The sequence below is a fragment of the Aethalodelphis obliquidens genome, unplaced genomic scaffold (assembly GCF_003676395.1).
Source record: "Aethalodelphis obliquidens isolate GAN/ISIS:26980383/991018 unplaced genomic scaffold, ASM367639v1 scaffold30, whole genome shotgun sequence".
NCBI lineage: Eukaryota > Metazoa > Chordata > Mammalia > Artiodactyla > Delphinidae > Aethalodelphis > Aethalodelphis obliquidens.
Window position 1 is genome coordinate 255,073 of NW_020837974.1, and position 26,949 is coordinate 282,021.

At 58.5% G+C, this 26,949-nt stretch overlaps 1 protein-coding gene across 3 annotated transcripts in view; it reads right to left on the reverse strand.

Moving 5' to 3' along the window:
* Positions 1–26,949, reverse strand: part of PRKAR1B (protein kinase cAMP-dependent type I regulatory subunit beta) — an 84,561-nt gene that overhangs the window by 13,814 nt on the left and 43,798 nt on the right. For all 3 annotated transcript variants that reach the window (XM_027125524.1, XM_027125525.1, XM_027125526.1), the window contains 5 exons: positions 21,269–21,330; positions 20,393–20,439; positions 10,852–11,010; positions 5,770–5,830; positions 844–965 (listed from right to left, as the gene is read on the reverse strand). In XM_027125524.1, coding sequence (XP_026981325.1) covers positions 844–965; positions 5,770–5,830; positions 10,852–11,010; positions 20,393–20,439; positions 21,269–21,330 — 451 coding nt within the window. The remainder of the gene's footprint in view (positions 1–843; positions 966–5,769; positions 5,831–10,851; positions 11,011–20,392; positions 20,440–21,268; positions 21,331–26,949) is intronic.

Below are 26,949 nucleotides of genomic sequence, written 5' to 3' on the forward strand. Positions count from 1 at the left end.
CGAGCCGCCCCAGCCTCTGCCGCGCTGAAGGCTCCTCTTCTCCGACGGCAAAACGTGCAGCTGGAGCGTGTGTTTTCCCGGGCAGGCGACGTAAATTCTTCCCGCCAGGAGGGCCAGGGAAGTAGGAAGTGAGCCAAACTCACATAGTTTTGGGTCTGTGTCATGGGGAGGGTCCCATGGCGAGGCGGCCCCAGGGACCGTAGCCTAGGCGCAGCCCCAGGCGGGGGGGACACAGCGGTCATGCAGCTGCTCACCCCCATCAGTGACAGGCTGAGCGTGGCGGCTTCGGATTACGGCCCAGAGCCAGCTGTCGCGGTGGTGGGGGATGGAGGAGGGAACAGTGACTCACGCGGGTCCAGGTGGAGAAATCTGGCGCCAATCTTCCAAATTAAACTTTTAACTGGAGACCACTGATATTCACACGCAGTTGTAAGAAGCAGCACAGAGAGATCCCACGTGCCCTCAACTCACACATCTCCCCCAAGAGGATGCACTCGTCACGCCGGGTTCCGGCTCAGGGCGCCCCCCACACCCCGGCCGTGTCCCGATCCCCACGTTCACCTTCACACCTGGTGTGCTCAGTCCGTGCAATTTCTGCACGCGTGTAGGCTCGGGCACCCGACCCACTTCCTCAGAGGAGACCCCGTGATTCTCAAGGGCGAGGATACCCAGTGGGAGGCCTGTCCGCATGCAGGATGAAGGTGGTGGGGGAACGGAGCACAGGGATCAGGGATGCTGGTCCCCAGGGGAGGGGCACGTGCAGACTGGGCGTCCCCCACTCCCGGGCGGCCCTCCTCGGCTGGGGACCACGCAGAGCCCTCCCCATGCCCAAGCCGGACTCACCTCTGTGATGATGAAGAAGTCGTCCCCAGGCTCCCCCTGGACCACGATCTTCTCTCCGTCCTCAAACTGGACGGGCTCCAGTGCGTCAGCCACAGTCAGACGCTCCCACTTCTCCAGGGACTCTGCAGCAGGGGACACGGGGGCGTGGGGGTCACGGGGGCCAGGGAGGGTCGGGGGGTCAGCTCCCCACCCCAGACAATCTAAGAAAACACCCACATGGCCAGCCCCAGGGTGATGAGGCTTTGCTCCATCACAGGATGAACAAAACAGAAAGCAAATTTCTGTGCAGGAGGCCCGGGTATTTTCACAAGTGAGTTGGGCCCAGGGTGTACATGGCTCAGCAGGTGGACAGGGCTTCAGAACTGGGAGCGATTCTAACCTACATCAAAGGTTTAACGTAGATGACAGGCACTGGACGTTGAGTCCAAGTTAACTCAGGATGAAATGCCTTTGTTATCTTCAGAAGAACAGAGCTGCCTATATTTTTGCAAACAGTATAATCACAGCTCAGCACTAGGGCTACCAAGGGGTTTAAATAATTCAGAGGTCGAAGCAATTTCCTGTTCATAAGACACCATTCAGTGCCATTCAAAGAGCATACAACTGTATTTACGTGGCTAGAGGTGTAGTATACCTTCCATTATTTGGGGTCAAAATACTTCATTCCAATGGCAAGTGTACTTTGATACTTGCAAATTCTGTCTATCTTTCCACCCCTTCTCACGCCTTCCCTTCCCCGTCACTATCCACCCCTAGCCCTCAGGAAGGAAAAAAATACCCGCGTGCTCCTTTTGTAAGAACTTAATGGTTGCCTGATTAACTGTTTCTCTTTTGGCCAAAGAAACTTTTCTGGCCTACACTTATCAGCTGCACTATGTAGGTCAGCCGCTAAAAATACAAAGCAAAGCATTTATTTTAGATCTCGAGTAGGAGGGGGATTTCTCTGCTTGAAAACTCCTGCCAGGGCCACACGCTGAAAAGGACACGCTTTTGACCAAGCCCGGGGCTGCGGCAGATTCTGGAGCGGCTGCCAGCACGCTGGTCCAGCAGCCTCCGTACCGGACGGGAGCTGCCCCGTGACGCAGACCCCGGCACCCTCAGGAGGCCGGCATGGCGGCGAAGACGCCCGTGACTTTGGAGGGTCACGGTTGGTGCCGAGGTGGAAGCTGGTGCCGGTAAACGTGTGACTGCTGCTTGGTTTCCTTCCAGGGCGATGAGAGGCGTTTGATTTCACAGCCTTGGGCTTAGGAAGTTCTCGTCCTCCTGTGTGAGCGGTGGGTTTTCCTATTGGATTTGAGACCTGGAACCCCAGTCCCGAGGTCGGAGAGTCAGCGCTTCCACCCTCAGCAGCGTAAATCCCAGGACAGAACTGCTGGAAGAGACGGAGATCGGGGCGATTCCTTGGCCCTGATTTCTGAAGCGGAAGCTTTGGGGGCATTTTTACTGCGTTCAGATCCCTGGGTCCCAGGTGTGGACGGTCAGCTCAGGTGGGAAATCGGTGACTGGCCGGGTGGGGCCACTCCCAGTGCTGCCCTTCTGGAGGGGGGTCTCAATGCTGCCAGGGAAAGTGGCGGACACCCCGCAGAAGAGACACAGAAGGCAGCCCTCAGTCAGCGGCGGCCAAGGGGCAGGCACACCCACCCGGAACAGACTGGCCTCGGGGCCGACGCTTCGGGAGAATGCGGACCCTCGGGCCCTGCCTCACGGCCGCTGCCGCCCAGCCCTGAGCCTGACCCCGGCTCCCCTCCCAGGAGACCCCCTTTTCCTGCCTGGAGGCCTGAAGCCTGCTTTTCCCCTTGAAATAGGGTCAGGGCAGGCCCCCTGAGCTGCCTCTACTACCTCCCTGGAGCAGGGGGGCCGGGAGGGACGTGCCGGGTGGGCAGCCATCCTGCAGCAAGTTCATCTCCACATCCGTCCCCCAGGCCTGCGCCGTGTCCTCTGCCGGGGGACCTGACCCCGCTGCTGCCCGGCTGCCCCCCACCTTCCCCCCACCCCCTCACGCCACCCCCACGTCAGCAACTCCAAGCAGTCGTGTCCTTCTTTTTGTAATTTGGAAAAAAAATAATCAGAAAAGTAGAATGAACAACACAGCCAGCATCTGTCCTGAATGAAGTCACAGGACTACTTGGTCATGTTTGCTTCAGAGCTGCTCCTACAGACACACCATGTTACTGATAAAACCGCGTCCCTTTGTCTCAATTCGAGTTCTCTCTCCTTCCGCAGAGGCTGTGACTATTAAGGATTTGGTGGATATATTTTTTTTAAATCTTAAAGGGTTTGGTGAGTTTCCACCCCATAGGTGGTCTTACACCTTTACTGTAACATAGCTTCGTAAACATGACCCAGCATTGCCAAAATTGTGCAGAGACGCACCGTCATCTGCACCATCTTCTGTGTCTGAGATCCATGTTGAAACGTGTTGACACGCGGAGACCTAGTCCATGCGCTTTACTGGAGTATAAACCTGTACCACACACACACCCGGGCGCGAGGACCTTCCTGCGATGACAGATTCTAGGTTGTTTCTACTTTCCTGTCATTGTAGGAATTGCTGAAATGACCATCCATGTCCGTGTCTCTTTTTTTATTACCCATGTTTTTAATTGAAGTACAGTTGTGATAGTTTCAGGTGTATAGCAAATTGATTCAGTTTTATATATATATATATATATATATATATATACACACACACATATATATATATATATCCTTTTTCAGATTCTTTTCCCTTATAGGTTATTACGAGATACTGAATACAGTTCCCTGTGCTTTACGGTAGGACCTTGCTGCTTATCTATTTTATATACAATGGTGTGTATCTGCTAACCCCAAACTCCTAATCTATCCCCCCTCTTTGGTGACCATAAGTTTGTTTTCTGTGTCTGTGAGTCTCTTTCTGTTTCGTAAGTAAGTTCATTTGCACCATTTTTCTTAGATTCCACACATAAGTGATACCATATGGTATTTTTCTTTCTGACTTACTTGCTTAGTAGGATAGTCTCTAGGTCCATCCATGTTGCTGCAAATGGCGTTATTTCATTCCTTTTTATGGCTGAGTAGTATTCCATTGTACATATGTACCACATCTTCTTTATCCATTCATCTGTCCATGGACATTTAGGTTGTTTCCATGTCTTGGCTATAGTGAATAGTGCTGCTGTGAACACTGGGGTGCACGTATCTTCTTGAATCATAGTTTTTTCTGGATATGTGCCCAGGAGTGGGATTGCTGGATCATATGGTAACTCTATTTTTAGTTTTTCGAGGAACCTCCATACCGTTTTCCCTAGTAGCTGCACCAACTTACGTTCCCAGCAACAGTGTAGGAAGGTTCCCTTTTCTCCACACCCTGTCCAGCATTTGTTATTTGTAGACTTTTTGATGATGGCCATCCTGACCAGTGTAAGGTGGTACCTCATTGTAGTTTTGATTTGCATTTCTCTAATAATTAGCAATGTTGAGCGTCTTTCCATGTGCCTGTTGGCCATCTGTATATCTTCGTTGGAGAAATGTCTATTTAGGTCTTCTGTCCATTTTTTGAATGGGTTGTTTTTTTGATATTGAGCTGTATAAGCAGTTTGTTTATTTTGGAAATTAATCCCTCGTCAGTAGTATCACTTCCAAATATTTTCTCCCAGTCCGTAGGTCGTCTTTCCGTTTTGTTTATGGTTTCCTTTGCTGTGCAGAAGCTTTTAAGTTTAATTAGGTCCCATTTGTTTATTCTTGTTTTTTATTTCCATTACTCTAGGAGACAGAGCCACAAAGATCTTGCTGTGATTTACGTCAAAGAGTGTCCTGCCTATGTTTTCCTCTAGGAGTTTTATACTATCTGGTCTTACATTTAGGTCGTTAATCCATTTGGAGGGTTTTTGTGTGTGATGTTAGGGAGTGTTCTAACTCCATTCTTTTCCATGCAGCCGTCCAGCTTTCCCAGCATCACTTATTGAAGAGGCTGTCTTTTCTCCATTGTATATTCTTTTTTTTTTTTTTTTTTTTTTATAATTCTTTCAACCCCTTTTTTTTTGTTTGTTTTGTTTTGTTGTTCCATTGTATATTCTTGTCTCCTTGACGCCTCTGCACCCACAAAAGTGCACCTGCTTCTTCTCCTTCTCACTCCAAAGGTTCTTAGAAAAGGAGGCTAAGCCTCACGCACCACCTGCACCCAGAAGTCCAGTCTGGGGTTTTTAAGGCTGTGATGTTCCCGCAGGAACTTCTGCTGGACGGTTATTTCCCGCGGTTCCCAGGGCCTTAGCGCTTAGACGTCACTCACCCTCCCAAGCGGGTCCACTCCCTGTCCTTAAGGGGAGCTGCTAGACACACACTGATTCATATTCCAACTGATTAAAATGACATAAAATTAAAATTCTCAAGTGTTCCACACGGATACGGAACACCTGCATCGCTGCCAAAAGTTCTACTGGGAAGGCTGGTCCAGAATGATACGTCGTCGTCGTGTATGTCAAAGCAACTTCAAAACGCTGAAAATCTTCTGCAGGAGAGAACCTGTTGACACTCCCAACGGTCAATGGAAATGTGGCCGACGTGTCTCTCAGATCCCAGGACAAGAAAAGCGGGGGGCACACGAGAACCCCCATGGAGGAAAACCCAAACAGGTCAGGAAAGACGCTCAACACAGCTCCAAATGGACCAACGTGGAGAGAATGGCGTTGATGGTAGAGAGACAGACATGCAAAGCACGGATGGATGGAGGGCAGACACTGTGTGTGTGTGTGTGTGTGTGTGTGTGTGTGTGTGTGTGTGTGTTCGTGGGCACGTACATGCTTGCATACACGATGCATCTGTGTGTGCATGTGTGTGTGTGTGGGCGCACTGCACAGGTGTGAGCGTGCATGTGTGTCCCAAACTTGCAGGGCATGTGGAAACGGCTGGGCCGCAGCCCCGGGCGGCCAGGTCGGGGGCACGCACCCAGGATGGAGACCTTGCTGAGAAACTCCTCGTACATCCTGCGCTTCCTCAGCGTGCTGCCCTGTGAGAGGGGAAGACACAGAGAAGCAGGTGTTCAGAAGGGCTTCCCACCCCAACCCCTTCCACATTCCCAAATTCCCCAAGTGACTCTGAACTCCTAAAAGGAGACCCCAGAAGCCCCTCGAACAAGCAAGGGCCTGAGTGACGGACCCCGTTCACGGCCCAGACCTCCCCGCACCTCCCCCTCCGGGGTCTCCGTCCTAATCGCACATGTGAGGTTGGGCCTCATCCAGACCCACGGGATGGGGGGAGCCAGGAGGCCTGAACCTCAAGCGGGTTCAGAAGCCCCGGGTTCAAATCCCACCCCTCACTCCGTATCCGCACGCCCCGAGCCAGCTCCCCCTCTCTGAGCCTCAGTTTCCTCATCTGGACGATGGGGTATCTTAATTCCTGTCCCACAGGATTCTGTGAAAGTTACGCGAGCAGACATCGGTCAGCTGACATGGTGTGAGGACCTCGGCACCGCCCCCCGACCCGGCCTCAGACTCCCCGTCGGCTCTGCGTGGCTCAGGGCCAGACCAGCGTTAAAGAGGCTGCGAGTCTCGAATCTGGAATCCTGGAGGTTCTCCCTGCCTCCCTCACAGAAGCGCAGACACCCCAGGGCCCCTCCATCCGGCAAAGAGCCCCACGGGGCTGGGACCCAAGACCACAAGGTAACTGGACCCACAGGGTGTAGACGGAGCTCCTGCACCGCGGCTGGCGGCCACGGAGGGGACACGGCGTCCTGGCGGTCAGTGGCAGAACCTAGGAGTCTTGGGGCCCTGTGTGTCAGCTTGCGGCGGGTCTAGACGCCTGCGGTGGCAGCAAGCTCAGCTCAGCTCAGCCCCCAGCCCGAGCCGAGCCGTCTCAGGCCCCGCCGGCCTCGAGAAAGGCGTTTCTTTTGAAAGATAATTTATATTCCCGCTGACCTCCCAGCAGCTACGCCCACCCGCTGGAATGCAGGCGTGTTTGCCCAGGAACCCTAGACATTAAAGCTCGGCACAACTGGCCCATCCATCTCCCGCTGCAGGATGACAGCTGGAGGTGGCCACCCGGGACCCTCGGGCAAGGAGATCCGCCTCCAAGGCTGACCAAGGCGCCTCCCGCTGGAGGCTTTCCTCCTGGGATGAGACGGACGGGGAGGCAGGGCCGGGAGCCCCCGCTGTCGGTTCATGCATCACGCAGGTGTCCGGGGCGCCGGCCCGTCACCTTGGGGGCTGCCAGGACCCTCACCTGGGGGGCTTTGCAGCGCATCTGCCGGCAGCCCCAAAGTGGGCTTTGTGCCTGGTGAGGCTGGCCCTACGTACAACTCCCGTCACAGGTATGGGGCCTGCCCAAGGCCACACTGAGGGAAGGAGCCAGCGGGGCCTGGAACCCTCGTCCCCATGGATGCTTGCAGAGGACCCACGCTGGTGGCGGGGGGCACGGGGCCTGGTCCGGCTCAGCTCCGCCCATCTCCCTGGTTCCTGCAGCCTCGGTTTCCACATCTCTGTGCTGGGGTCCCGTCGGGCCGACTTTGAGGAACAGAGACCGCAGAGAAAGACCATCTACGTCCCACCACAGCGCTGGCCACTCCTCACGTGCCCCTCCCCCCGCAGGGCAGTAGAGCGGCGCCCTCACCTGACGCGCCCTCACCTGACCCGGGACAGATGGATGGGGATGCGTGGGCAGGGCAGGGAGGGGAAGACAGCACTTCCTGACCTCCCACCTCACCGCCAGCAGCGGGGCCTGGAACCTCACTTCGGGCCGCTTGCAGCTGGAGACACGGCCCCGCCCCCAGCCCCACCCCACTGGCGCAGGCGTGAGGCCAGCCCGGAACCCCGATGCCCAACGTGAGGCTTCTTCTGTTGCACCTTCCACTGTACCCCGCTGTCCCCGGGGAAGCGTTCTGTCCTAAGACTGGAACCTAAAATGTCTGCGAAATCCAGGCCCCCACCACCCCCCAGGCCCCACCTGCGTGGACTGAGCCGGCCCCAAGGACGGGTTGGGGACCCGGGTCCCAGCAGACAGCAGGGCTCTGGCCGTAGCACACACACCCCTGGGTATAGAGTGTTCACAGCGGGCCTGCCCCCGGGCCGCAGCTCGGGGGAGGGTGCAAACCCGCCAGGTGGAGGAGGAATCTACGTCGGGTAAGATGACCCTTCGACCTGGACCGACCACTCCAAACGCCCTTTCCCCTTACGTGTTCAATCCTGACCGGCCCTGCAGCCATGGACTGAAGCACACACGTGCACACACACACACCCCGCCCCAGCTCCCACGAGAAGGGGGTCCCAGGCTCCTGCTGCCCCACTTCATGGATGGGAGCCAGGGGCCCAAGCAGGTGGGGTGGGAGCTCAGCGCTGCGGCTCAGGACCTGGTTCCGGGGGTCTCGGGACCCCCAGGCAAGTGGGGCTCTGGAGACCCCAGCCCAGACTCCACAACAGGATTTTGCACTCATCAATCCCCATTTGGGGTCTCACGCAAGATTCAGGGTGAACGAAAGGTACTGAAGCTTGAAAGAATGAAGTCCGGGGTCGCTGGCCCCTGCCTGGGGGCCCGGAGGGGGTTGAGCCCCCGTCCTGCTCAGAGGTGGTGCACGCGGCTGGCCTCGCCAAGCTCCATCCATCCATCCGTCTGTCTGTCTGTCTGTAGCATGTGGAGCAGCGGAGCCTCTCGGGTCCGATGTTCTGGGATTCAGAGGTGGGTGGCCCTCTCCCTGGAGACACTACCAGCCTCCATCCCGCGTCCCCCACGCGTGTCCAGCTCAGGGTCCAGTCGTCGCACGATGGGTGCATCTGAGTCCGCCCAAGCCACGGGCTGATGCAGCGATGGACGCCGTCCATGGACACTCCCTTCCGAGTGGGCCACACTGTCATTTTCTTCCCAAGATGCAGGGGCTCTGTAGGCTCCCAGCGCAGCCGCGGCTATTCTTAGTGCGCAGGGATCCAGAATTAAAACAGAGGACGCGCCAGCTGCTCGGTGGTTGGGGAACTTCCCTGAAGGTACTGTTCCAGCCACGAAAGTCCCACAGCCAAGGACGACTCCGACTCAGCGCGGACCATGGCGGAGAAACAACGGCTTATGCAACGGGCCAGGTGCATCCAGAGGAGACAGGGACGGGGAGGGTGCCTGGGGCGCCTCCCCCACAGACAGTGATCTCTCCCGGAGAAAACAGGAATGGGCAGGTTTAAGACCAAAGAGCGGGAGCCGCATTCCACGAGGACTCACCTCGCAGGGCAGGGCAGGGCAGCGCCTCCCCCAGCGGATGACCCCGAGGGCGCAGACGACGAGCCGCAGGAGACAGATGCCCCCGGGACTGAACTGGCCCCTCCCTGCATCAGGAAGGACCAGGAGCTACAGCGGAGCCAGGACGGCAGCCGGCAACCCTTTCTCCCCCGTTCCCCTTTGGAGAGGCCCCCGGGGCAGGACCGGCTCTCCAGGCTCAGCTGGGACTGAGCTCACAGAGCCTGTCCTAAACATCCCAAACCTTCCCCAGGCCTCCCCCAGAGCATCCCAAACCACAGCCCGCACCCCAGAAACTGCACCGCCCAGGCTGGCCTTCAGGCGACAACCAAGGCCCAAAGGGCACCTGGCAGCGGCACGTCCAGCCCCGGGGTCTCCCAGCAATGTGCTCACCTGGGTCACCTCCCTCCAGGCCGTCGGAACTCCTCGGATCCCAGGCCCACAGGGGCAGCCTTTGAGCAAACACCATCGCCAGCCCCTGGGGGCTGCCCTCAGGAATGAGCCCACCCCCGCCCAGGTCCTCCAGCACCACCCCTGACCAGCAGAAAAGCACCTGGCCCAGCGGTCACCACCGGCGAGCACGGACAGCCAAGGAGTGTGACTTCCGCGAGGACGGGGCACTCAGCTCCCAGGGGCCTCTGCCCGGAGACCTGCGGCCAGACCAGAGTGGCCAGCCAGGACCTCCCTCCACCCCTCCCGAATCGGGACTCTCTCCACTCTCACCCAGAAGGCCCCCAAGTGCCAGGGCATCACCTGGGCGGCTCCTGCCACTTCTCTGCCCACAATCCTGCCAGGGCTCCCGGTGCACTCAGAGTCCGAGTCCAGGCCCCCGCCCCACCCACCACAGGATCCCAGCATCCTCACTGTCTCCCCACTGGTCCACGAACAGGCCAGCCAGGCCTGCACCCCAGGGCCCTTGCACTGGCTGTTTCTACTGCCCGAACACTCTCCCCCTGGACAGCCAAGGGCTCCCTGCTCCGGGCCTCTGCTCGACACCACCTCGTCACAAAAGGGGTCTCAGGGAGGGGGGCCCCAGGGCTTTCTTTAGAACATCACCTCCCCGCCCCCACCTCTGCCCCTCTCTGCTCTATCATTCTCCGTGGAAACTGTCAACAGGAGGTGTATGTTTGCTCCGTCATCTCCTCCAGCGTGTCAGCCTCCCAGTCCCCTGGCGGGTCCCAGCACCGAGAACCCGGCAGTGCGTGTGCAGGACGGACACTCAGCGGGCACGGGAAGATCCCGCCTCTTCTGCCTGGGAGGGGCCTTCTCGGCGCACAGGCTCATCTCCGGAGCCTTCCGTGAACACCTGCCCCGTTGCTCCCGAGAGCCCCACGGCGAGCCTCCACAGGTGTGCGCACCTACACCCGCACCATGCCAACTAAGACAGGAGCTGGCTGCGTGTGAGGAAACCTAAAATGACAGTCCCCAAGTAAGGAATCCTAGAGGCCAGCAGCCTGCCCGGTACTGCGGTCCCACTGTGCCCCCAGAGGCCAGGCTCCTCTCAGTGATTCGCTCCACCACCTTGGGGAACGTCACCTCATGGTCAAGAATGGCAGTTGGAACTCCAGCCATCACAACCACATTCCAGACAGTTGCAAGGAGAATGGGGGAGGAAAGCACAAGGGGCTTCCCCAGCTGTGTGCCTGCCTTTGGGTAACTTTCCTGAACGCCCTCCCGACACTCGCCACCCACCGCATCCCTACTTATGGCCCCACCTGGACACAACCAGGGTTCCCGCGAGATGCCTGGTGGGCATCAGACTTGGCTGGCTGCCCTCCCAGCCCTGGCGAAGCCTCCACGCAGGCACCGCTCACTCACCATGAGGATGCGCCGGTAGCTGTCCCGGTCGATGCCCCAGAGCTTGAGGTCCGTCTTGGCCTTCACAGTCGCCGCCCTGGGGGTGCCGTAGATGAGGGCCAGCTCCCCGAAGCTGCCGCCTTCACTGATGCTGGTCACCCACTCTCCGCTCACATACACCTTCGGGGAACAGGGGGACAGCGTCACAGGGCTGGGGCCACCCACCCTCTGTCCACATACACCTTTGGGGGACAGAGGGACAGCGTCATGGGGGCCTGGGGTTACACTGCTGCTTCCTGTGCAGGGAGCCCTCCGTTCCATCCCCCAGGAAGGCACAAGGCTGCTGCAGCCCCAGATCCCTTGCAGGCGGGCAGAACTCGGCACTGCCCTGCCCAGGTCCAGGATCGGCCAAGGCGCCTGCCTCACGCCCAGCCCTGCCCAGAGCCGAGGCTGGACGGGCACAAAGGCGGAGGCCCTCAGCGGTCAGTGCAGACGAGACTGGCCAGGCCCCAGCTGGACGCACTGCTGCGGCTCCCAGTCCGCAGGAGAGCGAGTCCCACCACCTCCCAGGTCGGCCTGTGACTCAGCTCCTCACAGACTAGAGGTGGGCTGTGCACCTGGGCCTCGGGCTCCCTGACTGCACACCAGCGAGTCACCCCTGCCATGGCGCTCTCGCCCCACCCGTGCGGGCCCCTCCACTTCGTTCACAGACAGCCCTCCCTGCCGTTCCTGCTGCCTGAGGCTCCGGGGAGCAGCCCGGCCCCGGGCCCACCTCCACCGGCAGGCCCCACGGCCGGGAAGAAGCCAGGCTCCCCGGGCCTCCCCAGGGCCTCCGCTCCCCGCGGGCAGCACCCAATGCCCGGGCCTGCGGTCAATGGGAGCGGAGGCTGGCGCCGAGGGCCGAGCCCAGAAGGCGGACAAGATTCCCTTTCAGCCTGGGAGGGCGGCGCCCGCCGCACAGTGTCCCTACTATCCAGGGACCACACGTCCGCATCCTGCAAGAATGGCCCGGATTGTTTATTATGCAGATTCGCTTACTATAAATTAACACAACCACTGTTCATTCCCTCGATGTCAATGAGCTTAAAGAATGGTTCCCATTGGCAGAAAGCATGCATGTCGGGAAAGAATGGATTGCGATGAATCATGGGAGCAATTCTTATGGAATCAATGACTCATTATCCTGATAATAACCGAGGCACAGAATTGCCAGCCTGCGGGGCACCACGCAGGTGATAACGGAGTCCGGTGTGAGCAAGCCTGGGGAGCAGTGGCCAGCCTGCCCACAAGGTGTCAGGGGAATGGAGATGACAGTTTACAGAGCGACCCGGGGCCTGTGCCTCTGTCCCCGCGAGCCCCTGCCCGCCCAGCGAGCCTGCACGACGCCCCTGCCGGGTGTCGGGGAGGAGAGACGCCAGCTTCCACTCAGCAAGGCCCTCGAGGAATCAGGGCGACGCCCATCCTTCCCACGAGGCAGGGAGTGTGTCCGCCCGGCTGTGCCCCGAGATGCTCCCCCCCACAGAGAGCACCCCCAGAGAGGCCACCTGTGGTTTTCTCAAAGGGGACCAGAGTCTGTGGAGGGGCAGTCACGGTGACCCAGGCTCGGCCGGGCTGGCCCCAGCTCCCCTCGCGGCTGGTCCTCCGTTCACAGGGCTTGTATGTTTGTAAAATCCTCTCTGCGTGGATACAACTCTCAAACCTTAACCTGTACGACCCTAAGCGGGCAGCGCAGTGAGTCTCCCCACCACTCAGGTCAGGGCGCGGGACGTTTCCAGGTGCCAGGAACTCCCGGGGCCCCTCGAGGGCTCAGGTGCCTTCAGATGACCGCGGTGCGGCTGAAAGGAACCCCAGCACGTCCTTCTGTGCCAGGCGAGTCTGAGCGCTGGGTCCAGTCCGTCTGTTCTCACTGCCGCACCGCCGCTCCCCAGGCTGTGGGTGACGGACGCCGTCTAGTTTCAGCTCTGATTCCAAAGGGGGCCTCGAACCTTCTCGCGTGTGACTAAACGCCCTCACTCTCGTGGGTGATGCAGGGGGTGGGGGTGGCACTGGTGGCGTCACGGGGGTATCCGCGCGATCTGCTGAACGCCGTCTCCCCAGGCTGCACCAGCCGGCCCTCCCCTGGCGCCCGCGCCTGCTCCCTCGGTGCAGGGACACCACAGTGACGTGGGCTCAGAGGACCACGGATCTCGAGTTGGGAGCCTCGCCGGACATACAGAGCCTGGGGAGGGTGTGCAGCCTCCCGGCTCCCACCTCAGGGGGAGAAGGAACCACCGCCTCGGATGGCTGCCGGGGGGCAGGCCACCCCCATCGCCCGCCAAATAGCACAGGGTCCCCCAGGGAACAGGGTAGGTGGCTTAGGAGAGGCGCCAGCAGCGGCTGCATCTCCACTTCCCAGGGTGTGGCCCCAAAGAGCACGTGGGCAGCTGCCGCTGCAGGGCACACAGGACCGAGGGCACCTGGGCCGGAGCGCGCCACCGGGGGCCATGAGGACCCTTCCTCACCGAGGTCTCGACAGCGTCCTCAGAGGCGTCAGAGAAGAGCATTGTGCAGAGCCGAGGCCGGGCAGGGCCGCCCCTCGGAGCACAAAGGGCCATCCTTCTCGGACACTGGCCTCTGTCACCACGGCCGCACAGTGCCCGGCCCCACCCCAGCTGGCACGCAAAGGGGCTACTTCATGCTTTGTTTCCTTTTTGTTTTTCCTTCTTTTAAAGAGAAGTGGTGGGAGGCCCTACTGGGCTACGTCTGTGCTCCCGCCGCTGCCTCGGCTTCTCCGGCTGAGCCCAGAGCTCCCGCCCCGCTGATCTTCGTTCATTCGCTCACTCGCTGTCACCCCCGTGTCGCCCCCAGCAACCTGGGTGTCCTGCACGCTCTACCTGCTGGGTTCAGCGGTTTGCAGCGTGCGGATTCCTGTTCACCGGGACTCACCGGCCGGCCGGTTGGTGCTCACCACACTAGCGTTATGTCATGGAAACAAGCGCAGGCCCTGAAGAGAAGGGAAGGCAGAGCCGTAGTCCAGACCGTGCAGAGAGGGCTTCTGAAGAGGTGACTTCGAGCCCAGCATGAGGGGCCCCCTGAAGAGACCAGGGGGAAGAGCTCTGAGGCGGGGGAACAGGACGAGCCAAGGCCCTGAGGCAGGACTGAACTCGGAGGGCACTGGGTACAGCAAGGCCACACAGGGAGATGTTCGTCTCAGGACCAGAAGGTTCCAGCACGGCTGAGGCCAGGTTCACATCTGGGAGGCTCCCCCTGCTGCAGCTGGAGCCCAGCTCAGGGCGGCGGGAGGGGAGCAGGGAGGAGCGAGGGGCGTCCCAGAAACACAGCCTTCGACCACGTTACTCAACAGGTGGTGTGCGGACCAGGTGCACAGCACCACCTGGGAACCTGCGGAAACCCAGGTGCACGCCCCCCTCCCCGCCCAACCCCCGACAACGACCGACTGGATCAGACCCCCAGGGGTGCAGCCCAGAGGCCAGGACCTCAGCAGGTGATGCTGACGCCTGCCCACGATGGATCAGCTCTGATTCGACTTTGGACGGAGGTGGAGACGGTGACTGATTGGGTCGAAAGCACAAGAATCTGCTTAGTGAGACCCCAGAAGCAGCATCACAGGTAGCACTGCGTTCCCGTCAAGGGAGACCTGAGATGGGGACCTCGGCCCCGCCAAAGCAGACGAGCAGCTGGGAACGCCAGGGGGGCCGCCTCCCCGCCTGCCCCCAAACCCGGGACACTTCGGTCCAACACTCGACTCCACAGAAAACAGAAATTCAATTGAAATAACTGTTGGGTGAGCGGAGACAGAATCACTCACTGAGTTATCCACTACACTGGGTGGGGGGGTCCTGCGGCCTCAGCCCCCCTGCCCCCCGCAGCCACTTCCCACGCAACCCGGAGCCGCCCGGGCAAGGAAGCGAGTAGGGCGTGCCAGCCGCTGTTGTTTTTGGTTTCACAGATGGTGAGAAAAAGCTACTGGCCCAGCTCCCAGGCTCCGGCCACAAAGAGATGGGGCGTCCAAGCAGGTGAGCCTGTGCAGGTGAGTCCAGGTATGTCGGCGGCGCTTCTCAGGTAAACCCGGTTCCGAGCCTCAACCCTCTTTAGCCCAAAACACCTGGGGAAAGTCGACTGTCTGGTTTTGCTTGAGGCAACTCCTCCCAGAGACTCCCTCCCAGCTCCCCGTCTGTGGGGCCCGGGTCACGTGGACCAGCCCCACGGGGTCAGCAGCCACTCCTCAGGGGTGGCCAGCCGCCAGCCAGGTTCCCTCCTCGGAACCCGCCACACCTGGGCCTCCTCCCGCCCTCCGCTCACAGACATCACGCTCTGCGAGGTCCCACGAGGCAGGGTCCCATCAGGATCCCACTTCCGGGGTGACCACGCGCCCCGTCAAGGGCCCGCTGTGGGGTGTGCACGAGGACCGGTCCCCTCCCCGAGCTGTCATCACATTACCACCACCACACAGGGGGCGGGTCACCTGTCCGTGATTCCAGAGCAGGCTCTGGCCACAGTAGGGCCGCCAGGACCTCTGTAGGGAACCAAGAGGGGTGCTGGGCCCCCAGACACACCCTGTGGGTGAGATGCTGCAGGAAAGCTTCACAGCCGGCTCGGGGCCACGGCCACCCAGCGCCCAGGAGTGGCCGGTCAGCAGAGAGCGCCTGAGAGGACGCCCAGGTCCCTGCACAGCCCGTCGTCCACAGCAGCACGGCTCAGGGTGGCAGCCACAAAGGCGGGCACGACAGGTAAACGGATAAAAGAGACGTGGCCATCCATGCAGTGGAATGTGACTCAGCCTTAAAAAGGGAGGAAACTCTGACACTTGCTACAACATGGATGAGCCCTGAGGACGTGACGGTCAGTGAGCTGAGCCAGATCCAGGAGGACAGACCCTGTGCGGTTCCACTTCTGAGGTCCCTGGAGGCGTCAGGGTCGCAGAGACGGCAAGAGAGGCTGGGGGCCCGGGGCTGGGGGTTAGTGTTCAATGGGGACAGAGTCTCAGTTTGGGAAGATGAGGAAGTTCTGGAGATGACGGTGGTGACGCTGCAACAGCGTGATGTGCTTAATGCCCCCGAACCAGACACTGAAAATGGTTAGGACGGCAACTGTTACGTTACGTGTACTTTACCAAGTGAAAAAAAACACAGACCACCGGGCAAGCAGACTGGCGGGCCGTGACCCGCGGAGCCGGACAGCCTGGGTGCCCCTCCCACCTCTGGAGACGTCTCCTCACAGGCGTCTCGTGAAACAGGGGGAGCCCTGGGCGGGGGGTGCTGGGGCCTGGGGTGGGGTAGACCCCCCCCAAGGAGGCCCTGAAGCACCAGAGGCCTGGAAGCATCGGGGAGGAAGCGTGCTCCTGAGCCTGTAAGGTCAGCCGAGGAGTGTCCTTCCAGTGGAAATGCTACGTTCCACGAATAAAACAAATTGGGAGATATTTTTACACTTAGGAAAACGGATTATAGCTCTCAGCGACACACACACCGCAGCCAGCACTCTCCGCGTCTCTCTGGAAAACCGTAATTTAAACCAAGCTGGTGTTTTTGGCATCCGGTCACCTGGCCGTCGCCCGCCCCCCCCAGGGCGCCGTTGGTCAGAGGGCAGAAGGGGGGCTCTGGATGACCACCCCCAAACCATGCCTGTTTAAAGGCCAGGATGGGGCCTTCGAGGGGAGCCCACGTGCTGGGGGCTTCAGGGCAACAGTGTGACGGACACAGTCTCCACTCCCGCCACCCTCACAGGATGGGCCTCACTCAAGCCTTAAAAGCCACCCTCGGAACCCTCACAAGCGGCCAGTCCCTGGTCAGGGTCACTCCCCTGCTCCCCAGAAAGGAGCAAACAAAACACGGCTCCAGGCCTGGGAGAAGCTGCAGCTTCGCACCCAGAGCGGCGCTAAGAGTCATCAGAATGCGTGCTGGCAGCCAGCAGCCCACTTTCTCGCCCCGGGCTCCTGATTGAGCACCTTCTGATTCCTTTAGACGCGGCCTCACCCACAAGGCCCAGGCCCTGCATGTTTATCGTGCGCTCACGCCCACATCACAGGAGCTCCCTCTGCAGGCTCCCTCGCCCCGCCCGGCCCTCCCACGCCCACCAGCAGCTGGAAACTCTGATGAGACTGACGGAGGGGCGGCCCCCAAGTCGCCGCCTTGTCCCATCCGGGCTGACTGTCCCGAATTGGAGAGTCAGCCAGAAAGTGGCATCCACCCACAGTGCCCAGGCATCCGGGCTCAGGCATCTCACAGCTGCCTTCGTACCTGAGCCGCTGCGGGGAGGGCTGGACCTGCCTGTAACCCCAGTTACAGCAAGTGACCCCACTTCCCTGTCACACGGTCGCCTCCCCATGTCCCCCGCCTGGAGAGACCTGGCTCGGTGACTGACACCCCTGGGGGCCGGGAGGGGTCCTGCCCAGACAAGTGGGCCAAGCCAGCCCCTCCCCTCACTCACAGATGGAGGTGCGGGCCAGCAGGTGAGAGCACCTGGCACTCTACAGTTTGCTGGGACAGGGGTCCTGAGTCCGGATGGGGCGAGTGGACAATGACACCCAGGGCTGAGCAGTTGGGGCCAAGGGGCCTGTCTCGGGGGACAGCCCCCGCCCCACCCCCCCGGGCCCACTACCCATCAGGTAGGGTTCCCGCCAGTGCTCAGCCCTGTGGCCGGTTCCAGCATCTCCGCTCAGGCAGTGGTGGGTCCAGTGGGCGCCCGCCTCTCACACCCTCCTGTGTGCTCACACCTTCAGAGGGGAGGTGGCCGCCAGCACCTGGGGCCATTCCTCCTTGCAAGGGAGAGGGCATCTTCACTGTGCACGGGGTCTGCCGAGGAGGGTGGTGGCAGGTGGATTAATGGGGACAGAGGGCAGGGCAGACGTACTGGGGGCACCCACAGGGCCTCCACCTGCCCCCGCGTGTGGAGTAACACAGATGCTGCCACTCCGGGCAGGAGGGCCCAGGCCCAGGCAGCAGCCAGGTAACCTCAAGGCTTGGGTCTCGCATCTGCGTGGAGCACACCAGCCAGGGAGGCGCATCTCACGGGACCCCGACGGTGGGCCCTCGAGGCTCCTCGAAAGACAAGGACAGGGCTCTGGGCCCAAGGTCAGCCGCCCCTGCATCTGCTCGCTGGGGAGAACCCAGCCTCCGACGTGCCAACCCCAGGGTCATTTCAACTCTCACTTAGCCACATGCTCTGGTGACATGAGTCGGCACTTTGGCAACATCTTCGGGATTGAACTAGAGGAGTCGTGTGACTCCAAGGAAAGCAGAAGACGGAGGACATTCCGGGGGCTGGAAAGCAGGACCCAATCTTTGTGGGACCCTGTGCACGAGCGAGAGCCCCGATCTCGGTCGTCAGCCCAGTGGCTCTGCCTGGGTGGGGTCTCAAAGGATGCATAGAAGTTTGCAAGTCAGAGCAGGAATAAGAACAGAGGGAAAGGACGGGTAGAGGCTCAGAGGCAAGATGCACACTGGGAATGCCCTTCCAGGGTGTCTCCCCGACGACCATGAACCCCAAGGGCAGGGGCCGCGTCCCCAAAGGCGTATCCTCAGGGCTTTGTAAGTGGCCAGCACACGAGTGCTCAATTGACATTTGAGCAAGAAAACAAGAAAGGGGGGGCTTCCCTGGTGGCGCAGATGGTTGAGAATCCGCCTGCCAACGCAGGGCACACGGGTTCAAGCCCTGGTCCGGGAAGATCCCACATGCCGCGGAGCAACTAAGCCCGTGCGCCACAACTACTGAGCCTGCACTCTAGAGCCCGCGAGCCACAACTACTGAGCCTGCACTCTAGAGCCCGCAAGCCATAACTACTGAGCCCACGTGCCACAACTACTGAAGCCCGTGCTCCGCAACAAGAGAAGCCACCGCAATGAGAAACCCGCGCACCACAACGAAGAGTAGCCCCTGCTCGCCACAACTAGAGCAATGAAGACGCAACGCAGCCAAAACTAAATAAATAAATTTATTAAAAAAGGGAAGAAAACAAGAAAGGGACGGAGGACGGGGGACAGGATGGAGAGTGGTGACAGCAGAGGGACCGAGGTGCAGAAGAAGCCCACACAGGGGTCAGGGCCCGAGGAAGGACCCGGACCTGAGCCTGGAGCCAGCCGACCCCTCAGCCCCTCTGAAGGGGGCAGCTCTGGAGACACCGGGACGCGGCAGCCTCGTCAGTCTCCTCTGCTTCCTGGGCTGGTGTTGTTTTAACCCAACGCGAAGCCCACAGGAGGTGGCTCTGCTGGCAGCCTGAGCCCGGGTTGGGGCCGCAGCCCGCGCTCACCCTCCATCTGCCACCCGCTCTGCGGCCGTGGCCGCCCCAGGCCCGCAGCTCCTGCCTCAGTTTCCGCCTGTGGTGTGAGACAGAACAGCCCTCGACCCCAGAGGCCTGGTCCAGGCCCCCCCGCTCAGGACGGACAGAAACTCCGACTCCGTGTGCCGCTCGCCCTGAGGTCCTCGTGGTGAGTCACTTCCTGTGCCACCAGCTCCGGAAGCCAAGGGCCGCCCGCCGGTTCCCAGAACACGCGACCACATGGACGCAGACGTACTGCTGGCGGAACAAGTGATCAAATGCCCCCCCAGCCCCTCCACAATGGCCTGGCAGTTCCAGAAGCCGAGCCCTGAGAACTGGGCTGGGTCAGTGCACCAGGGCGGCACTGCCAGACAGCAGCGGGAACCCCACCTCATGGGGGCTCGGACTGTGGGGGTGGCGTGTGGAGACCGCCAGTGGCCCATCCCTGCCCCGTCCCCAGCACTGGCATCCTGGGCCCGGAGCTGGCTCGGGGGCTCCTTGGATGTGCCCCGATAGTGCCGGGACTGTGGAGTCCAGAACCCCAGGACAGGCTCAGTCCCGAGCCCGGGGCGTGGGGGCCAGTCTGCCGCGGGGGCCGGCCTTGACCAGACGCTCCTGGGAACAGGTGCACAAGCTGGACCGAATCAGGGCCACAGAGGAAACCTTGGGGGTAGATGCACTGCTAACGCCCAGCGGAGAGGATGACACTCATGGAGGCCGAGGGAGGAGGGGGAGGGGTGGGGCAGAGGGCAGCACAGGCCCAGCCCTGCATTTGGAGAAGCCCACGCGGGGGCCCCAGGCAAGGACACCGCCATCCAAGCAGGGTGGGCTCAGCCTGCGGGGGCAGGCGACCAAAGGAGGTGCACCTCCCTCCAGGTCGGAGCCTGGGTCCCTCACTCCTGAAGGCAGGAAGTAGGGGGAGGAAGCTGAACGAAATCAGGGAGCATCACATCCCTGGGACGGACGAAGCCTGGTTCCATCGTAAAGCCAGAGCCACAGGGCCTGTAGACGTTTAAAAAGCGTCAGCACCCAGCACGGCTGAGTGAGCCTGCTGGGCCGTGGGCTCCTGGCTGGGGCAGGGCTGGTCAATCGGGGCCCCGGGACCGCGGTCGGCTTGTGCAGGAAGCAGACGGCAACCGCCCTTCTTATTTCACTCTGTGCTCAGATATGCTTACAGTATCTTTTAAGTGAACTCTATCACTTCTGGATTGAAAAACCGGAAACACATCACTCAGAAAGACGTCTTCTAGCCCTGAGCTTGTGCGCAGAGACAGGAGTTATTTTCCAAAAACGGTTCAAGATACTTACGTCCACTTCCCCTTGGTCGATTACGTAGAAGTTATCCCCTTCGTCCCCTACAAGAAAAGGGAAACAGGACACGTGATGCAAGAATGCGAAGTTTTGTTTTTCTTGTAATAAACCACCTTTCGGCATTGCTTCATAGACCTCTGCTAGGCAGTACCAGGTCTCATCAATTTTAAAAAATCTTTAAATAAAAGCTGTATGTATGGGAGGTGCAGAACACGATGGCCTATTTCACACACGTAGGGAAACGGTTACTGCAGTCAGGCCAACAGGCACGTCCTCTCCTGACACCACCATCTGAAATCCACTCCCAGCATGTTGCCAGGACTCAGCACAGCTCCACCATGTTTTTAATAACAAGGAGGTTATCGAAACATATTAACATGTGTTAACTTGCTAAGTGGACTGTTCTGAAGTGTCATTAGTGGCTTTTCTCAAGACAATGAGAGTTTTGTATAATGTACATTTTTTTTAATGAATTTACTTATTTATTTGTTTTTAGTTTTGGCTGCGTTGGGTCCTCGTTGCTGTGTATGGGCTTCCTCTAGTTGAGGCAAGCAGGGGCTACTCTTCGTTTTGGTGCACGGGCTTCTCATTGTCATGGCTTCACTTGTTGCAGAGCATGGGCTCTAGGGCGCAGGCTCAGTAGTTGTGGCTCGTGGGCTCTAGAGCGCAGGCTCAGTAGTCGTGGCACACAGGCTTAGTTGCTCCGCGGCATGTGGGATCTTCCCGGACCAGAGCTCAAACCTGTGTCCGCTGTATCGGCAGGCGGATTCTTAACCACTGCGCCACCAGGGAAGCCCTAAATACACTTTTTAAGTGAATAACCCATTCTTCCCAGAGGGCTCTGGCCCCGGGGAGGAGCAGAAGGGGGCGTACCTTGCTGTATGACGGTCTCCCCAGCGATGTGCATGACGGGGAACATGGCATCGAATATGTCGCTGGAAAAGAAAGCACAGCATGGGGGTGCTGCAGGGGCACCAGGAGACCTGCCCCTCACGGGGCTTCCCACGGCTCCTGCCCAGGGGAGACGACGACCCCTGGGACCCGCTGTCCCTTGGTCATGACCTCCTGATCTGCACGTATCGGGGTTTCACAAAAATGGGCTCACACTCAGCAGACTCCACTTACAAAACGTAAAACAGATCGTGACTGTTTCCACGGGGACACGGCAACCAGTCCTGACCTGTTTTCTGCTTCTTCCCAGGTGAACACTTTGCATCTGAGGGTGCTGAGACACCAGATGCAGAAATGGGAAGAAACCAGGCTCTGTAACTGCTCCCTCGAGGGGCACAGAGGCCGACGAGGCTGGCTCGGGCTGTACCCGCCAGGCAGCCCGGCCGTTCCATCGCCCGAGTTTCGTGTGAGACAGACCCACAGGCAGGCTGGGAGGCGTGGGCTGCGGGCCAGGTGGGGACGCCCATCACCCAGGGCACGTGTGCATGTTGGTCCAGGACGCTTTATATCCTCGGGATGGCAACCGGATGCAGAGTCAGAGGTCAGGGTCTGGACCCAAAGTGCAATGACCACGCTCAGGGATGTGGCCCACCCCCAGGCACACGTTTCCCCAAAAGAGAAGCATGAAGCTGGGCCCCTCAGGCAGGAAATGCACCCTGGCAGTCAGGACGCCTGCCTGCTGCCCGCCTGCCTGTTTAAAAGGGGGATTTTTGGAAACCGGTCAGTGCAGGCGCCTCAGAGGAGCCCCAGGTGCCGGGCCCCGGGGAGGCAAAGGCAGGACCAGAGATCCACACAGCCCTGTGCTCGCCCGCTCCCAGGGCCCAGAAGACAGGAGTAAGTCTTAAGGCAGGTCCTTCCCCTCTATTTAAACATCTCTTTCTCCCTCTGGAGGAGGAGGAGGGCAGCACCCCAGGGGTCTGGCAGGTGACCGGAGGCTGCGGGGAGGAGCGGGGGGAGGGTGCAGGTGCACGTCAGGTCAGAGCTCGGCTCTCAGGCCTGGCCCACGTGGACGCCGTCCTTCCGTGCATGGCTAAGTCACGCTTCCACCTCCAGGCACGCCTGAGCCCCACCTGAGCCCCGCCTGCTGCCCCGATCCCTTGGTCTCCTGATCAGGAGGGAAAACGAGCCGCTGTCTGTCCTGAGATGCGTGGCCTGGGCCCAAGGCCTCTGTTTGAGCAGCACCCTCCCTCGTCTTGCTACAAGGGCCGGGGTCCTCAGACAGGCAGCCCTTCTGCTGCCTTGGCCTCCCGAAGACGGGGGTCCACTCCCAAGCCTAGAACTTTCCCCTTCACACCAGGGTGTGGCCTCCGATCGTCCACGTGGAACTGACGTTTTCAAATTCACATTCAAGGTGAGGTCTGACCCTTGAGGTCAAAACACCACAGACGAAGGGAAATGCAAATCAAAATCACGATGAGATAACACCTCACACCTGTCAGAATGGCCATCAGCAAAAAGAACACAAATAACAAATGTTGGGAAGGATGTGGAGAAAAGGGAATCCTCCTGCACTGTTGGTGGGAATGTAAACTGGTGCAGCCACTGTGGAGGACAGTATGGAAGTTCCTGAAAAAAACTAAAAACAGAGTTGTCATATGATCCAGAAATTCGACTCCTGAGTATATACCTGAAAAAAATGAAAACACTAATTTGAAAAGATACGTGCTCCCCAATGTTCACAGCAGCACTGTTTACAACAGCCAAGACACGGAAGCAACCCAAGTGCCCATCAACAGACGAGTGGATAAAGAAGATGGGGCACGTATATACGATGGAATATTACTCAGCCATAAAAAAGAATGAAAAATGCCATTTGCAGCAACATGGATGTAGTTGGAGGATATTATGCTAAGCGAAATAAGTCAGACAGACAAACACTATATGATCTCACTTATATATGAAATCTTAAAAATACAACAAACGAGTGAATATAACAAAAAAGCAGCCGACTCACAGATGTAGAGAACAAACCAGTGGCCACCAGTGGGGGGGGGGGCAAGACAGGGTGGGGGAGTAAGACGTACAAACTACTGTGTATAAAATAAATAAGCTACAGGGCTGTACTGAATTGTACAGGGAATACAGCCAGTGTTTCGTAGTAACTATAAATGGAATATAACAATTAAAAATTATGAATCACTGTGTCATACACCTGAAACATGTAATTTTGTTCATCAACAATACCTCAGTAAAAAAAAGAAAAACCCACTGATGAATCCCAACTTGATATATTTCTGAAAAAATCATGCAGACAGAGCTGTTCCGTTCTGGGCTTGCTATTTTCAGCCCAGAAGTAGTTTAAATGTTCATCGCAGCTAATTCCAACAACACAGACATTTTGGGTTTTGTTTATTTTAAATCCAAACCCCACTGCCCAAGCGCCATTTTAAAATACGGCTAATAAAAAGAAACGAAATTGAGCTATTTGCAGTGAGGTGGATGGACCTAGTCTGCCATACAGATACCGTATGCTAACCCACGTATGTGGAATCTAAAAAAAAAAAGGTTCTAATGAACCTAGGGACAGGACAGGACAGGAATAAAGATGCAGACGTAGAGAATGGACTTGAGGACACGGGGAGGGGGAAGGGTGAGCTGGGACAAAATGAGAGAGTGGCACTGACATATGTACACTACCAAATGTAAAATAGATAGCTAGTGGGAAGCAGCCGCATAGCATAGGGAGATCAGCTCGGTGCTCTGTGACCACCTAGAGGGGTGGGACAGGGAGGGTGGGAGGGAGACACAAGAGGGAGGAGATGTGGGGATGTATGTATACGTATAGCTGATTCACTCTGTGATACAGCAGAAACTAACACACCATTGTAAAGCAATTATACTCCAATAAAGATGTTAAAAAAATAAAATAAAGCTAATTCTTGACTTGCAAGTAAATGTTTAGAACACATCTTGCTGGTAAGTTACTTATTTTGACCTTGGAAACAAGACCTTCGAAGCTACAGTCAAGCCAGCAGCCAAGGCCACCGAAGCCTTCACTTCACGCTGACCTTAGCTAAGCAGCAAAGCGCCTCTGAAAACAATTCTAAGGCAAGAAGGGAAGCCACCAGCCAGGGTGGGGTGGGGGGGCGGTGTGCCTCCCTCGACCCTGAGATGCATCCGAGCCCTGGGGGTGGGCGCTGGGCGTGCCTGGTTCCCAGCTCCTGGTGGCATCCATCCCCCGGGAGGGCCACGTGGCCCCCAACACCTTCCGGGGTGTGATCAGTTCTGGGTGTCACCTGCTGTCCCCACCCTAGCAGAAGCCAGACCCTGGCCCTGAGGCCTCGGGGGTGTGAACACATTGCCATGGAAACCGGGCCTTCTCCCACAGGCCATCTCTTCAGAATGAGGGTGAAGAATGTTCTCTGATGGTCGGAGAACACCCACTCCTGGGGTGAAATACCAGCCAACTCCTTCCGGCTTCCGTGGTCTGACCTCAAACCTGCTCTAAGGGCGGGTGGCCTCCCAGATTAGACTGCGTGGGGCTGGGGACCAGGGGACGGTGTGGGATGGGCAGCCTCGTGTGGCCCCAAAGCCCACAGCCCAGCAGACTGGCCTTGCGGTGGCTCAGACCAGCCCAGGCTGTGCCGATGTCCCACCGCACTCACCAGCCATACCCCTCTCCCCTGCAGGAGGCAGGTGCCCCAGGGGTCCCAGGGTCTTGGGGTAAAGGCCCTGGAAGCTTGCCCATGGGGGCGTATCTTACAAAATGCCACTGTGCCCCCAAGCGACCAAGAAGATCGCCCGGGAAGGACTCACTCGCCAAAGTGCTGCGAAGCCCTGGTGGCCCACCCTCCACGCTGAGCCTCAGATACCGACTCTGCAGCTCACAGGGCCGCCGCAGACCCTTCCAGCACATAGCACGGGCAGGCCTGTCCACGGTCACTTGGCAGGGCCGCACGGACGTAGACCCCAGTTCTGGGACCAGCCCGGCACTCAGCCGGCCAGAGAGCACCAGCCTCCTTCTGGACGACGGGGCTGGTGGGAGAGACCAGGCGGCCCGCTGTGCTCCGGGTTCTAGGGAAGCAGAGCCCTTCCCACTCTCCCCGTCCTCCTCCTGGGACACCCCACCTCCGCCACCCTCTCTAACAGTGGGCACATGTCGGGGGGACAGACCTGGACCTCTCCCTCATCCCCCATCAGCCTCCGGCGCGGCCACCCGCTCAGCAGCAGACCCCAATGTTCCCGACGGAACCACAGACTGCATCTGGCCACGCCAGCATTTAGCGGGACCTACTAGCATCATAAACCTCAGATGCAGATTTGTGCCCCTGAGTTCATGACACTGGTGATCTGCTCTTGTTGACAATTTCTCCCCCTTCTACCCGCTTCCCCCGTCCCCCTCGCAATGGTGCTTGTTCTGAAATTTGAGGGATTTCCTTTTCATTGTATGCTTTCTCTCACAACATGGAATCTTGAGCTATATGCATGTACTTTAAATTTACCCCCAAACGGCATCGTGCTACAGATCCCACCCTGTTTCTTCCCTTTTTTCAGGAGCACATCTCGGCTTTACTCAGACTGCCTTCTCGCTGTGCCCTCATGTGGCAAAGAGCGAGCACGCGAGGCTCTCTGATGTCTTCTTATAAGGGCACTAATCCCACCATTGGGGGCCCAACCTCCTGACCTCACCTAAACCCAATCACCTCCCAAAGGCCTGCCTCCAAATGCCATCACACTGGGGCTTAGGGCTTCAGTAAGTAAATCTGGGGGACACGGTTCAGTCCACAGCAATTACCTTCTGCCAAATAGTATTTGGATTCATATTTAGGCCTTTTGTCCGTGAGGAAGGGGATCTGGTTTGTTCTTCCCCAGACGGTTAGCTAGTTTTCCCAACAACACCCATAATGGCTCCATCCTGGTATCACACTCACACAGCACACACTCTGTGTGTCTGTTATGGGCTGATTTGTGTGTCCCTCCAAATTCATATGAAATTCATACGATATGCTGAGCAGCTTTCTCTTGTGTTTTATTTTCTGGAGCAACTCGTAAAAGGATGGACAGTTTGTTGACGTCTGACAGAATTCACCCCTAAAACCTTTGGGGCCTGGTCTCTTGGGAAGGGAAGGTCTTCGGTCACCACTGAACTTTCTTTAGTGCTTTACTGATTCTTCACGGGCCAATTCTGGCCCCATTTTCAAAGTTAGCCCCAACATTTAAAACTTGAGAGAGTAATAAATACCCAAATTTTGGGCTTTTCTTTGGGAAAAAAAAGGAAGATCTGGCAACGTGGGGCCTTTGCTCTCATGAAGCAAGAACTCAGCCCCCTTCCCACCCCGGTGGGAGCACATGCTCTGTCTGCCACAATCCCTGCATCACCTGACCCCTGACCCCCAGCCTCCGTTTACAGCCCCTGCCTAAGCGGCTCACTGTCCAGTGGGGGGACAGATGTACACGTGGGCCTTCATCACGAGGGGTGTGGTCATCCCTGTGACAAACGCTCCCTTGATGGCAACCCAGAGACCTGGTGCCACCCCAAAAGTTGCCTGGAGGGGCCCAGGGACTGAGTCGCCCAGGAGTGAACCCACCTGTAGAATGGGCACAGCTCACAGCATGATGGGAGATGAACCAAGAGGACCCTGCTCCCGGAACCCTCCCGATCA